The 12,169-nt window shown below is 41.9% G+C and overlaps 1 protein-coding gene across 1 annotated transcript in view; it reads left to right on the top strand.

Annotated features, from left to right (window-relative positions):
• Positions 1 to 12,169, top strand: part of RAB43 (RAB43, member RAS oncogene family) — a 62,652-nt gene that overhangs the window by 33,831 nt on the left and 16,652 nt on the right. Inside the window, exon 2 of the mRNA XM_078661433.1 lies at positions 10,705 to 10,888. Within this exon, the coding sequence (XP_078517559.1) occupies positions 10,705 to 10,888 (184 nt within the window). The remainder of the gene's footprint in view (positions 1 to 10,704; positions 10,889 to 12,169) is intronic.

Here is a 12,169-nt window from a genome sequence, read left to right as displayed (position 1 = left end):
CAATTTCAACTCCAACGTTTTTAAATTGAGACAGCATTAGATTCTCAAGATACTGCAATCATCCATGAGTTCCTTGTTTATGGACAGGCATAGATGGATCTCCTGCATGTCCGTGCACGTCTCACGGTGAGGCCTTGGTGCTTGACAGCCCCATTTGTGCGAATCCGTGTGGCCCCACCTCCTGGAAGCAGAGAGAGTTCTAGGGCTTGAGGTCCAGCCGGGCACTGCGTGAAAGCGCTTTCCATGCCGCGGTGAAACCTTGGTGCTTTTAAGTGCCCGCTCAGCTTGAATCCGGGTGGCTCGCCTCCTGGAAGCAGAAATTGGTCTGTTGGCCAGCCCTGGGACTAAGAGTCCTTATCCTACCTCGCAGCCAAGACCTAGAACGGTCTCTCCCTTCATCTCCGGCAAAGCCTGACTCTGCACCAATTCAGGAATGACCTTAAAACCTGCCTCTTCCAACGACCCCAACAGACTGCTCACACCAACCCCTCAGCGCCTTGAGACCCTAACGGGTGAGCAGTGCTCTCTACAAAACTCTGATTGATTGATTGATTGATTGATTGATTTAAGGCACGTCCTGCGTTTCGGTGAGGCCTTGGTGCTTAAAAGCGCCCGCTTGGCGGGAATCCGGGTCACCCCACCCCCTGGAAGCAGAGCAAATTCTGGGGCTTGTGGTCCAGTCTCGACACTGAGTGAAGATGCGTCCCTGTGAGGCCTTGGTGCTTACAAGTGTCTGCTCAGTGCGAATCTGGGTGGCCCCGCCTCCTGGAAGTAGAGAGAGTTCTGGAGGCTGTGGTACAGCCCCGGTATTGAGTTTTTGATGTGGTAGTTTTTTTGGTAGCCTTAATGTGGTGGAAGGAACAGCCTAGCCAGGCCTTGAGTGGCTGACTGATAGTGGAGTCAGAGACCTGGTTGTTCCTTCTTGATCAGACCAATATAAATCTCAGATGTTTGTTGAATAATTTTAGTGTCTGTTCTTTTCATAGCTGGTTTAAGGTTAATGTACAATAATACAAAATATTTGTCCTCTTCCAGTATACCAAGATGCCTCCTTATTTTGAAAGAATCCAGAAATAGAAGTATTACTCTTGATTGATTCTCTAATTGACACATTTGAATGTATTATGTGATGGACTTTTCATATACAAATCAACTACAGAATAGAGACTGTGGAACAGACTATCCTCAGCTTTAAGCCATCAGATGAGTTATGCTGGGAACATTGTTCAAGGAGCAGAACGGTCAAAAAAGTGTCTTAACTTATCTGCTCAGCCCCTGTATTTGGGCATGTGTATCGTCTAGATCTAAAAAGGACAGCATTAAGGTACAGTTTAGTAAAGCAATTTTCCTCCCGTAACGTCTACCTCTCGAATCCATGAACTTGAAGTTATTCCTAAAATAGGCCAGCCAGTGATTGATACCACAGTACATCTCAAAACCCAAGCAGACATCAAACAAAGGAACATTCTAGAATATGGTCTTAAAGCCCTCCATAGCGGGCTATACTGACCATTAAAGGCCTGCTCCAGCTTTCGGCCCTGGCCTTTAACAAGGGAGCGACCCTGGTCAGTATAGCCCAGCTACTGCAGACTGTTAGAATATTCCTCCACTAGAGGGCAGAATGTTCTAACAAATAAAACAAAGACCTCAGTGCGCCCGAGGGGATTTAATTCCTCTCCGGCTCATGAGGCTTTTGTTCTCAGCAATAGCTGTGAATGACAAAGATTGGAATGTTGGAGCTCCAGACGTTTACCAGCCATTAGAAGCCCGGAGCTACTCCATTGTTTTCAGTGGAGCTCCCAACATTTCTTTTTTAATTCTTTTATTATATACCTATAAAGCCAATTACAGTACATCGATGCATTAATTCATACAGAGTAAGGCAGTGTGTTAAATCTATAAAGAATATATATATATATATATATATACACACAGATAATTCTCTAAAATATTTAGTTCAGCCTTGAAAGGGAGTTTATCATACATAATGAAATGAAATGAAAATGGATTTTTTAAAGCGCACGTAGCTGCCCTGAGGCATCCAAGCGCTGAGACTAATACAGGATGCAGTTAGATGAAGTGATGTCCCAGTGAAAGTTCTACTTATTGAACAAAAACGTTTTTAATTGCTTGCGAAAAGAGGTGAGTTCTGGATTAGACCTTAGATATTGAGGGAGAGCATTCCACATCTTGGCCACGTTATAGGAAAAAGAGCGGCCACCCGTTCTAGTTCTCTTTATTTTAGGTACCATGGCTAGAGTGGCATAGGCTGAACGCAGCTGTCTGGCAGGATGGTACGGGGTGATGAGAGATGAATTAATTGCTGGGCCAGTAGCCCAGAAAGCCTGATGAGCGAGGCAAAGGGACTTAAAACTGATTCTCTCCCTAACGGGGAGCCAGTGTAAGCTTTTTAGCCCAGGCTTAACTGATGACCTGCGGGGGATTTGCAATAATGTCCGGGCAGCACAGTATACAAACATAATAAATACAGTACGAAACAGACACTGGGTAAAACACATTTGAGTAGGTATGACTGAATTATAGCAGATCCTGAATGTATATAATCACTTAGTAGATCATAGTTTGTCACATCCCAGATTCCTCTGCTCCTTCTTCTATCGGGGTAACCCACGGTCTTTCTCCACCTTGTGATGGGTGACCAAATTTGCTCACCCAAGTTTTCTTGACTCACTCTTACCCCTGCACGAATATAGTGCGGTCTCTTGGTTATAGACCCCCAGGTGGCGTGTTAGCCACATTTGAAAGGTGGGGGGGGATCCACATCCTTCCACATTCCAATGTTCTAATATATTTTATTGGTAATTGTTACAAATGCAGGTCTAATTAAAAAGAACTGTTTTTGTCTCTGCACTTGGTGGTGTCTGCAATTGGATCACAAACTACATTAAAATAGCCTACATCTTATTGATTAAGAATTAACCATCTTGCTTTCTTAGTATATTCTCCTAGAAATTGATTCAGGAAAAAAAGAAAACACTGCAGAGGAATGGCCTGTCGCAGTTTCATAGCTGTGATTCTGATTAAGGTAGCTACAGTAAAATGTAATTTCCTTGCAGCCAAGCTCACTATCTTTGTTATTCTTTGCACACTCGCAGTCAGAACACCATCCGACTGCTGACTAAGAAGAATAAAACCGAAAAAACAAGGCAGTAGTCCTTTTACATCTGTGCACCCAGAATCTTGAACAACATGTGTGTATCCATCAAGACCTTCCCAATGCTGCAAAATTTTGGAAAGAGGTGAATACTCACCACTTTAAAGAACTGTACATCACAATGCATTATACCCTTTACAACGCTGCTACCTCTCCTACAATTCGTTGACTTTATGCTTGTCTCTGACCGTTGCCTTTTGCAAAGATTTACACTATAGAAATACCATATAAATACATACATTGACATTTTAACAAGTTAGACATACCAGACAGTATAGTGTACTGTGTGATTTCGTTGGTGTTAAAAAAGATATGTGTAATTGAACGTAAGATTTGGTCCAATAGGAGCATAGAAAGGATACCTTACTACAGAAATATGCAGGAAATACATAACTTGATTTATTATAAGTAAAAGGGAGCATAATTGAAAAAGACAATTTCCAAATATGATGCTTGTGCTGAAAGGATTACTTCTGAACTTTATGATAATTCCTTTATGCAAATACATATTTCGTATTTGTTTACAATTAAATATAGCCTTGGGCTATACTGTATAGCCCAGCTATGGAGGGCTCTAAAGCTATTAGAACATTCCGCCACTAGATGGCAGAATGTTCGAAAAAATAAAAACAAAGGCCTCAGGCTCCCTGAGGTCTTTGTTCACTGCAACAGCTGTGACAACATTGGAATGCTGGAGCTTCGTGATTTTACTGGCCATTAGAAGCCTGGAACACTCCATTGTTTTCAATTGAGCTCCCAATATTTAAATGGTCTAATGTATTGTAATACGTTTACAGTTTGCAATGCAAGATAGCAATGTTTTAAAAGATGTGAACTTCTATGATACAAGGCCAATAACCTATAGTGCATGTGTGGTATCTTCACGCCTATGTATTGTGTCCTTAGATGTATGTTCAGCCACTGTGAGTTTGAGGTAATAGAATGGTGATGTGTGCCTGATGGAGTGAATGAGAGTTGGAGTGTGTGGGCTGAGCAGCAAGGATGCTACTCCCTGTAGGGCTTTCCTAATACCTTCTTACCATCTGTACCCGTAACCCGGGACTCGTACTTTGAGAATAAACTTTATCCTGTTTTACCATTACTACTGGCTACCCTGCATCTTCATTTACCACATTGGCAACTAGCAGAAAAAGGACCTAGCATTAATATTACAGAGCTACTGCAGAAACATGAGAGATGGGGAGATTACATCAGAAGATTACCTGAAACGAAACAAGAGACCTAATACTAAAACCAGTGCAAACTGAAGGAATTGAAATGCCCTGAAGACCCATCGATGTCTCTAGCATCTGATTGCCCGCAGTTTGGGGCGTTTAACCTTATGTTAATTTATTTCATCAACAAGCAAAGACTTTCTGTGGACTTTTTTTTACCAACAACAGTTAGGTTGGCGTCAGTCCTGCTAATGAAAGGAGTACAGGAAGTGCGGCAGGCGAAGTGAACAGGTGGCAGCACTTTACTGAACTGGCAGCATTTAATTAGATTCTCTTTGGAGTGGACTGGCGGCATGCTTTGATGTCAATCAGCAGCCTGCTTTCAACGTACATTTTATGGTCAGCAACTGCAGAAGATTTGGCCCGCTGAACCCTCATTGTACTCCCGTGATTTATGGTGGTTCTCAGCGATGAGTCTGCATCTGCAGCGCTGTAAGGTGAATGTCTAGGTAACTAAATCACTACTGACTGTGTCCCCAAGCGCAGCTGGACATGTAATGAGTCCCGTATCTCGAGAGCGTGAGTTCTATTTCAATGGACATGGCCAAAATTTCTACCATTGCACCGCGTGATCAGTGCAAGACTGATATTGCAGAAGCGCTTACCAGGTGGCCAGTTACTAGAAGCGTCTTCTGAAACTGGGAGCGTTCTCTACATTCTCTTCTAAAGCAGCCAGAACGACGGCTGTAGAGCGTCAAAGGGAAGCAGCCACTTTCTCCATGCTCCTCGTTTCCCTGATGGTGTTGTGTAGTTCCTATAAATCTATGTAGGATCTGTACGTTTAGACAACATAAACTGTGGGTCTAGTGTCCAGACTGATTCCAAACACGATGCTAACCCTCACTAGATGTACCTAAATGTACCTGGAATGTACGTAGGTGTGTAGCCAAGAATCCCCCCTAGGATGGAGCCAACCCCGTTACTTGAAGTGAGATAACAGAGGACACTGTCTTGGTCTTGAGATGGGACACCCAGCGAGGGATGTCAGTCCACTGCGTGCAGGAACCTCAGCGTCTCGTGTCTGCATGGAAATCTTTCTCCTCTCTCTGTCCCAACAAAGATATGGTTCTTATATACCAAAAAGATGCCCTCAAGGGTTCTACTTTGCTGTGTCATGTCAGCCGAGGATTAAGATACGGATGACCCTTATACATGGTTATTATGCAGGAGATGCAGAAGATGGTACTTCTGCTGTGATTCTGAGAAACCTTGTGCATAATAAATTAGGCTAGTTTTCGGAAAACAAAATTGCACAACATTCATATAGCACCTAACTAGGTAAAAGGTCAGGTAAAAGGTCAGCACATACCCTTTATTTAGGGCAATGGTATGGTAAATGTAGGTGAATGGTTAGGTGACTACCCAGGCCTATATTGGGGTACATTACGAATCATAACAATGGCTCACTCTACTGTGCACCCGCATCTGCTCGTGATGTTGCGGCGTTTGTGACTTTTGTGGCCTCTCGTCAGTGGGAGCCCTGCTCGTGATGCTTATGACTTATTCCTTTGATTGTGTGCGTTGATGGTAACCTTGGTAACCATGGCTTGTTAGGACTCTGGATAGTGAGTTGTGAGTAATTTACAGCTGAAGTGCTTTGTGCTGCCATGTTGCAGGCAACATAAATGGCACTTTTCAGTTTGGGTCTAGCGAGAATCATGGGTTTTACACAGTTATGTCATTCATGACAATATTACTGACAAAGCGTGCATGCTGCAAGCATGGATAACGATGAACACATGAACACAAGAATACAATAAATCACATCATTGGACATATAAGGACATCATGATTAATGGCATTGGAGAGGGGTCAGCATATCAGTTCATTACTGTCACAAAATTACACCATTCTTCAGCTGTATTTAAACCATTTTTTATAGCATCACAGGTGTCTATCCATTTGTATTCTGTCTTTGTAGGAGGTATTTGATGTCTCCTCCTCTGGGTGGTAGAGCCTCTTGCTCCAGAACTTTCCATTTGATGTTATCCGCTGTGTTTTTTCTCCAGTAAATGGGCAACCACAGGTGCGATAACGACAGAGCATCAGATTCTGCTTATGTGTTGGGAAATCCTTGCTCTGATTTGTTGAATTGTCTGGCAAATATAGATTAATTCACAAGGAGACCATGTGCAGTATACAACATCATATGTTGTTGCAATGTTGTTTTGGCACACCCATGTGTGAACGTTTTAGTGTTCAAAGTGAAATCACCTGAGGTACAGCCCCCACATCTGTAGTTGCCTTTGATAGGTTCAAGGCCCCTTGTGGACAGGATGGTGTTGTTCTGTTTGATCTTGTCTGTGTTGGCATGAACCAGAGATTGTTTGATATTTCTACCCTTTCTGTATGTTATGTTATGTTATGTTATGTTAAATTAAACTTATTGAGCGCACGTACGCCCGTAGGCTTCATGGCGCTGTGGAAAACTGGCAAAACATAACATGTAACAGAAAGAAACGAGGTTGACTAAGGATAAGCTTGCTTAAAGAGCCAAGTTTTAAAAGCCTGTCTAAAGGCTAACAGATCTTCATGAAGCCTTAGCGTCAGTGGCAGAGAATTCCACAGGGAGGAGGCCAAGAAGTGGAAAGATCCGCCTCCCTGGCGTTGTTTTCTGATCCGAGGCACCACTAACAAGTTCTTTTGACCTGAGCGGAGAGTGCGAGAGGGAGTGTAACTGACAAGCAGGCTGCTAATGAATCTAGGACCCTTGCCTTGTAGAGCCCTGAAGATAATGCATCCCGCTTTGAATGCTGCTCTCTGCGCTACTGGCAGCCAGTGGAGACTGGCTAGCCCCGGTCTGATGGACTGCCACTTAGGAATCTTACAAATCAACCTGGCCGCTTGGTTCTGGACCAGTTGAAGTCTCTTGAGCTGCCCCGCTGGAAGACCCAGATACAAGCTATTGGAATAGTCCAAACGGGACAGCACAAGAGCAATGATAACCTGAGTCAGAGCAGGGTGGGTTAAAAGGTGGGCGATCTTCTTAATCTTGCGAAGTTGGAAGAAACTTGCAGATACCACAGTCCCTACCTGACTTTTGAGCGAGAGATCTTGGTTGAAAGTGATTCCTAGGCTTTTAACTGTTTGGGACTTAGCTGGGGGGTTTCCCATTTCTGGAGGCCAAAAGTGTGGCCCCCAGTACAGTTCACTCTTCCCAGGCAAAATCAATTCAGTTTTGCCTGGGTTGAGTTTCAGGTGATTTAGGCCCATCCATCTCTGAATGTGAACCATGGCCTCCCGAAATTCGGTGGCCGCACCAGGGGAGTCCAGAAAAGAGAAAAGAGGGAAGTTAATTAAAGGTCTCCATTGTGTTGAGTATTGACCAGTGCTTCTTGATGATTTTCACTATCTTATTGGTCTCTGGGCAAAATGTGGTAACGCAGACAACTTTTTCCATTTTAGGTTTGGTCTGTGTCTAAAGAATCTGTTCCCTTGGTTTATACCAAGCTCTTTTCATAGAGTTTCGCACGAGGCATTTGGGTAGCCTCTTACACAAAGTTTGTAACTAAGCATGGTCCATTCACTGAAGAAATCTTTCTTAAGGGTACAATTTCTGCACAGTCTAAGGAACTGTCCATGAGGAAGATCATCTTTTAAGGCTGTAGGGTGAAGGCTTCCGTATTGGAATAGGGTATTACGTTCTTTAGGCTTCCTATAGAGTGAGACAATGAGATGGTTTTCATAGTATCTTATCTCCAAATCAAGTAAAGGAATATTCTGATTGCTATGGTTAGATGTACATTTTAAAATTTTTTGACTTTTGTTAAGGTATTTTATGAATGCGGACAAGTCAGATTGGGTGCCTTTCCATACCAGAAAAATATCTCAACATACCTCTTCCAGCATTGCACATTGGTTAGGAAGGGGTTTGCTCATTCGTGACAAAATCCTATTCAAATTGGCCTACATGAAGATTGGCTAGATTTGGAGCAACAATTGCTCCCATAGAAGTGCCTGGGCACTGCTGGTTATCTTGGTTAAACAGAAAGTCGTTTTTCATGAGAGCCATCTAAAGAATTTCTATGATGAAGTCACTGGGTACATTAACCCTGAGCTGGTTGGGTTTTGAGGATCTTTTTTATTACGTCAATACACTCTTGTTGTATAATGTTATTGTCGGCCCATTTTATGTCTAGAGTCACTAATATTTCTTGTGTGGCATCAAATGCCAGACCCTCAATGAGGTTAATCATGAAGGTACTGTCACGTACATACGTGTTAAGGAGGGGCACAGAATCTTTGATGAAGACATTTATATTTTTTCTCAGTGGTTCGAATATCAAGCCACGCCCTGATAACATCAGTCTCCCCAGTGTGGAAATAGAATCTCTCTGGATTTTTGGATGGGTATAAAGAACAGGGGTCCGGGGAGATTTTTTATTCAAAATGTCAAACTCATGTTTCATGAGAAAACCTGAGTCTAAGGCTCGGGTTGTGGATTCTAGTAGTCTAGTCCTTATCTCTGGAATAGCTTCTGAGACCAATTATTTATAGTGGTTGATATTAGACAGTTGTCTCATTATTTTAGCCTCATAGCTTTCTCTATCTTGAATAACGATTCCACCACCTTTGGCTGCTGGTTTAATAATAATAGAGTCCTTTTTTTAAGTTTATTCAGTGCCTGTCTTTCTGGCAATGTGATGTTGTATGGCATTGTTGCATTGGGAGGAATAAAGATGGAATGAGGCCAAAGGAGGTATGCAGAAACAGGAGGGGACATATTTGTCAGAAAAGAATTGTTTAAGTCTTACTGTTCTGAAGACTCTATATAGTTGAGATAGTAGTTTAAAGTAGTCTGTTTTTTTCTGTAGGGATAAAGGATATGCCTTTGCTAAGTAAGGATACTGCCTCTGTGCTAAGTATGTGACGGGATAGATTAAAGATAGGGACACACTGGGAGGTGTCGATTGTCTCTGTAACATCTACAGCTTATCGTCTGGACCACATCTGTGGTGTTGTCTCTGTGCTATCTTCTACTGGCCGTCCGGACTCCATTTGTAGTATCACCTACAAGTCTGGCAATCCCCTGAATATTGGTTCCAGGTCCTGCCTCTTTTCCCCTTTCCTCTTTGTGTACCTTTTGGGGTTTGGCCTAAAAAAAGATTAGGGCCCTGGTTATTAACGTCTTCGCTGGTTCCTTCTCCTAGGTCCTCTGAGCTCTCTGTACCCCCAAGTACTCTGAAAAGGTAAAGAGCCTGTTGCCTTTATATCTGCCCCAAGACACTTGTCTGCATGGTGGTTGGGCATGATGTCTAGTTGGCTGACGTTTAGATGCTTTTCATTGATGTGAATGCACTACTAACTAAAAACATTTCGTGGGCCTGTGGCCATTTTAGCAATGTTTACTGCTGTTATAAATTACTTGGGATTTCGAGCCTGAGGACGGAATTATTCATGCATGTGAATCTATGAAAGATGCCAACAATGGAGACCTATTGTATAGGTATGTAACTTCTTTATTCTGGCTAAAGTCTTGCATCTTCTACAGTTTCATAACATTAACCGCTTCAGCGCGGCGCAGATTCCTGCGCTGTGCTGAACGTTCCATTGGGCTTATGGAACCATGACGGAACGGTTCCGTCATGAGCACAGCTCAACCGACGCTCATGACGGAACCGTTCCGTCATGAGCATGGAGGGGGTTAAAAAACTACAGTTGATAGCCGGCATGATGGTTCGGCAAGTTAAGTGTTTGCCACTAACATCTGAGAGAGAAGCAGATCAGAAGTTCAAATCGCTACAAGTCCACCTCATACTTCCATCCCTGCTTGGTTGATCATTTGAGTAATAGTAACATCTGTCATGTAATGTGCTTAGAAACAGCTAAAGTGCAATGTGAAGTACTATATAAAAACACGCTAAAATAATAATGATCATCATTATTTTATAAACGAAATTAGGTGTAATTGCCATCATTAACACAAACCAATACTAAGAGTGCATGAGCTATGCGTGTATGATAAAATAGAACTAGGTGCTCAAATGCTGTTGTTTACCAATTACATTAGAGGAATGGCTAAAAATGATGGAACTTACATATGTATAGTCGTATAAGATATATGTATATATTAAGGTTAAGAAAAATTCATTAAAAAAAATGAATTCCTTATTACAACACACTGGTGACCTATTGGAACGCATCAAATGCAGGAGATGTGGTACTAGAGTAACCAAATGACAAGATGGAAGTAAAAAAGACTTATGTCTGTCAAGTTGATCATCATAGAGAACCAAACAGAACAAACCCAATCAGTAGTAAAATAACTCAACTGACTTTTGGGCACTCTTTCAGTTGCAGATCTGGGACACAGCGGGCCAGGAAAGATTTCGAACCATCACACAGAGTTATTACAGAAGCGCCAATGGAGCTATTATAGCATATGATATAACCAAGCGAGGAACATTTAATTCGATTCCTCATTGGATTGACGATGTGAGAAAGTATGCTGGTTCCAATATAGTACAGCTGCTGATTGGTGAGTTCAAACCTTCATAATGTTAGCTCAATTGTGACTGTTATTATGGTTCCAAGCAGTATGTTGTGTAGGTTACCAAACCCAAACGGCAAAGAATGCCTTGGGTTTGGTAACCTAAAAGTATGCTATAGATATTAATTAGACATGTCTTTTAGAATGTTCCTTGGTTCACAGATCGTTAGAACTTTCAGACTCCTTCAAAGTACAATGAAGAAGCAGCCTGCACGACTCAGGCATTTAAAAAAACAGCTAACATTCTGAAAGTTTACTTCTTTTCGTTAAGCTCTTTCTGTTGAACATTCTTAACTAAGCATTCCACTGTATTTGAATGTCTCATATGAGTTGTTATTATCTCTTTTCCACATGTCCTAAGAGTGTAAAGTAAAAGTAACTGGTACAGTAGATTTCTAGTGACGTGTAATTCTGATGGAACCCAATTATAATTAGGGCTCCCGGTTTTATGGTATTTATTTTTTTGCCATTTCCGTCTGTATTTATCCATATTTATTTTTCGGGCATTTTTTCTGTATTTATCCACATTTATTTTTGCCACAAGCAAAAGATGACGCTACAGCTAGTATTTTTCCACATTTATTTAAATTGACAATGCAACGCGAGGAGCTTGTAAATAAGCCCCAATCCTGACATTGTTAGAATCCATTAAAAACCGTTGACAGGGCAAAATGTTCTGTGTGACACCCGATCTTATTTGTAAGGTGTTAGTGTGATTATTGGAGGCGTTTAGAGCTCAATGAGGTTGTGTTATCTTTGCTGCATTGTGCGGCCAGCCAAGAATGTCACCTGGGTAAAATAACTAAAATGTGTAATATCGGTTCCAAGCTCTGCAATACTCATCCCTTTGCCACGCTCTGATCCTGCATTGCTGAAAAGCAGGAAACTTCTCAAAACTAAAATGAAAAAGCAACAAAAAAAAAAGTTTTTTGTTACGGCCTGTTCAGCTGCAGCACCTTTAAGCTTCCGCACACGTGCGATTTATAAATAAAATGTACATCACATCATAATATTTTTAAACCAGAAAGGTAGACATAAGGTTGTCTTATGCACAGGATGATGGTGAATTATTTTAGCTGACAGTGTATGGTTGACTAAACGTTGCAATTCATAAACTGTTTTCACAGTTAGACAGTTCTTGTGGGCTCGTCGATGTTGATCAATGGCTATGGGGACAGGTTAGAGGTCTCTGCAAAGCAATGTGGAAAATGTATTTGGAAACTTCTGTTCCAGAAATCAACGCATGGCTGTATATAGAACAATCCCTTT

The sequence above is a fragment of the Lissotriton helveticus genome, chromosome 9, assembly GCF_964261635.1.
Source record: "Lissotriton helveticus chromosome 9, aLisHel1.1, whole genome shotgun sequence".
Lineage (NCBI taxonomy): Eukaryota > Metazoa > Chordata > Amphibia > Caudata > Salamandridae > Lissotriton > Lissotriton helveticus.
The sequence above is the reverse complement of the archived record's forward strand: the minus strand, read 5'-3'. Positions and strand labels throughout refer to the sequence as shown.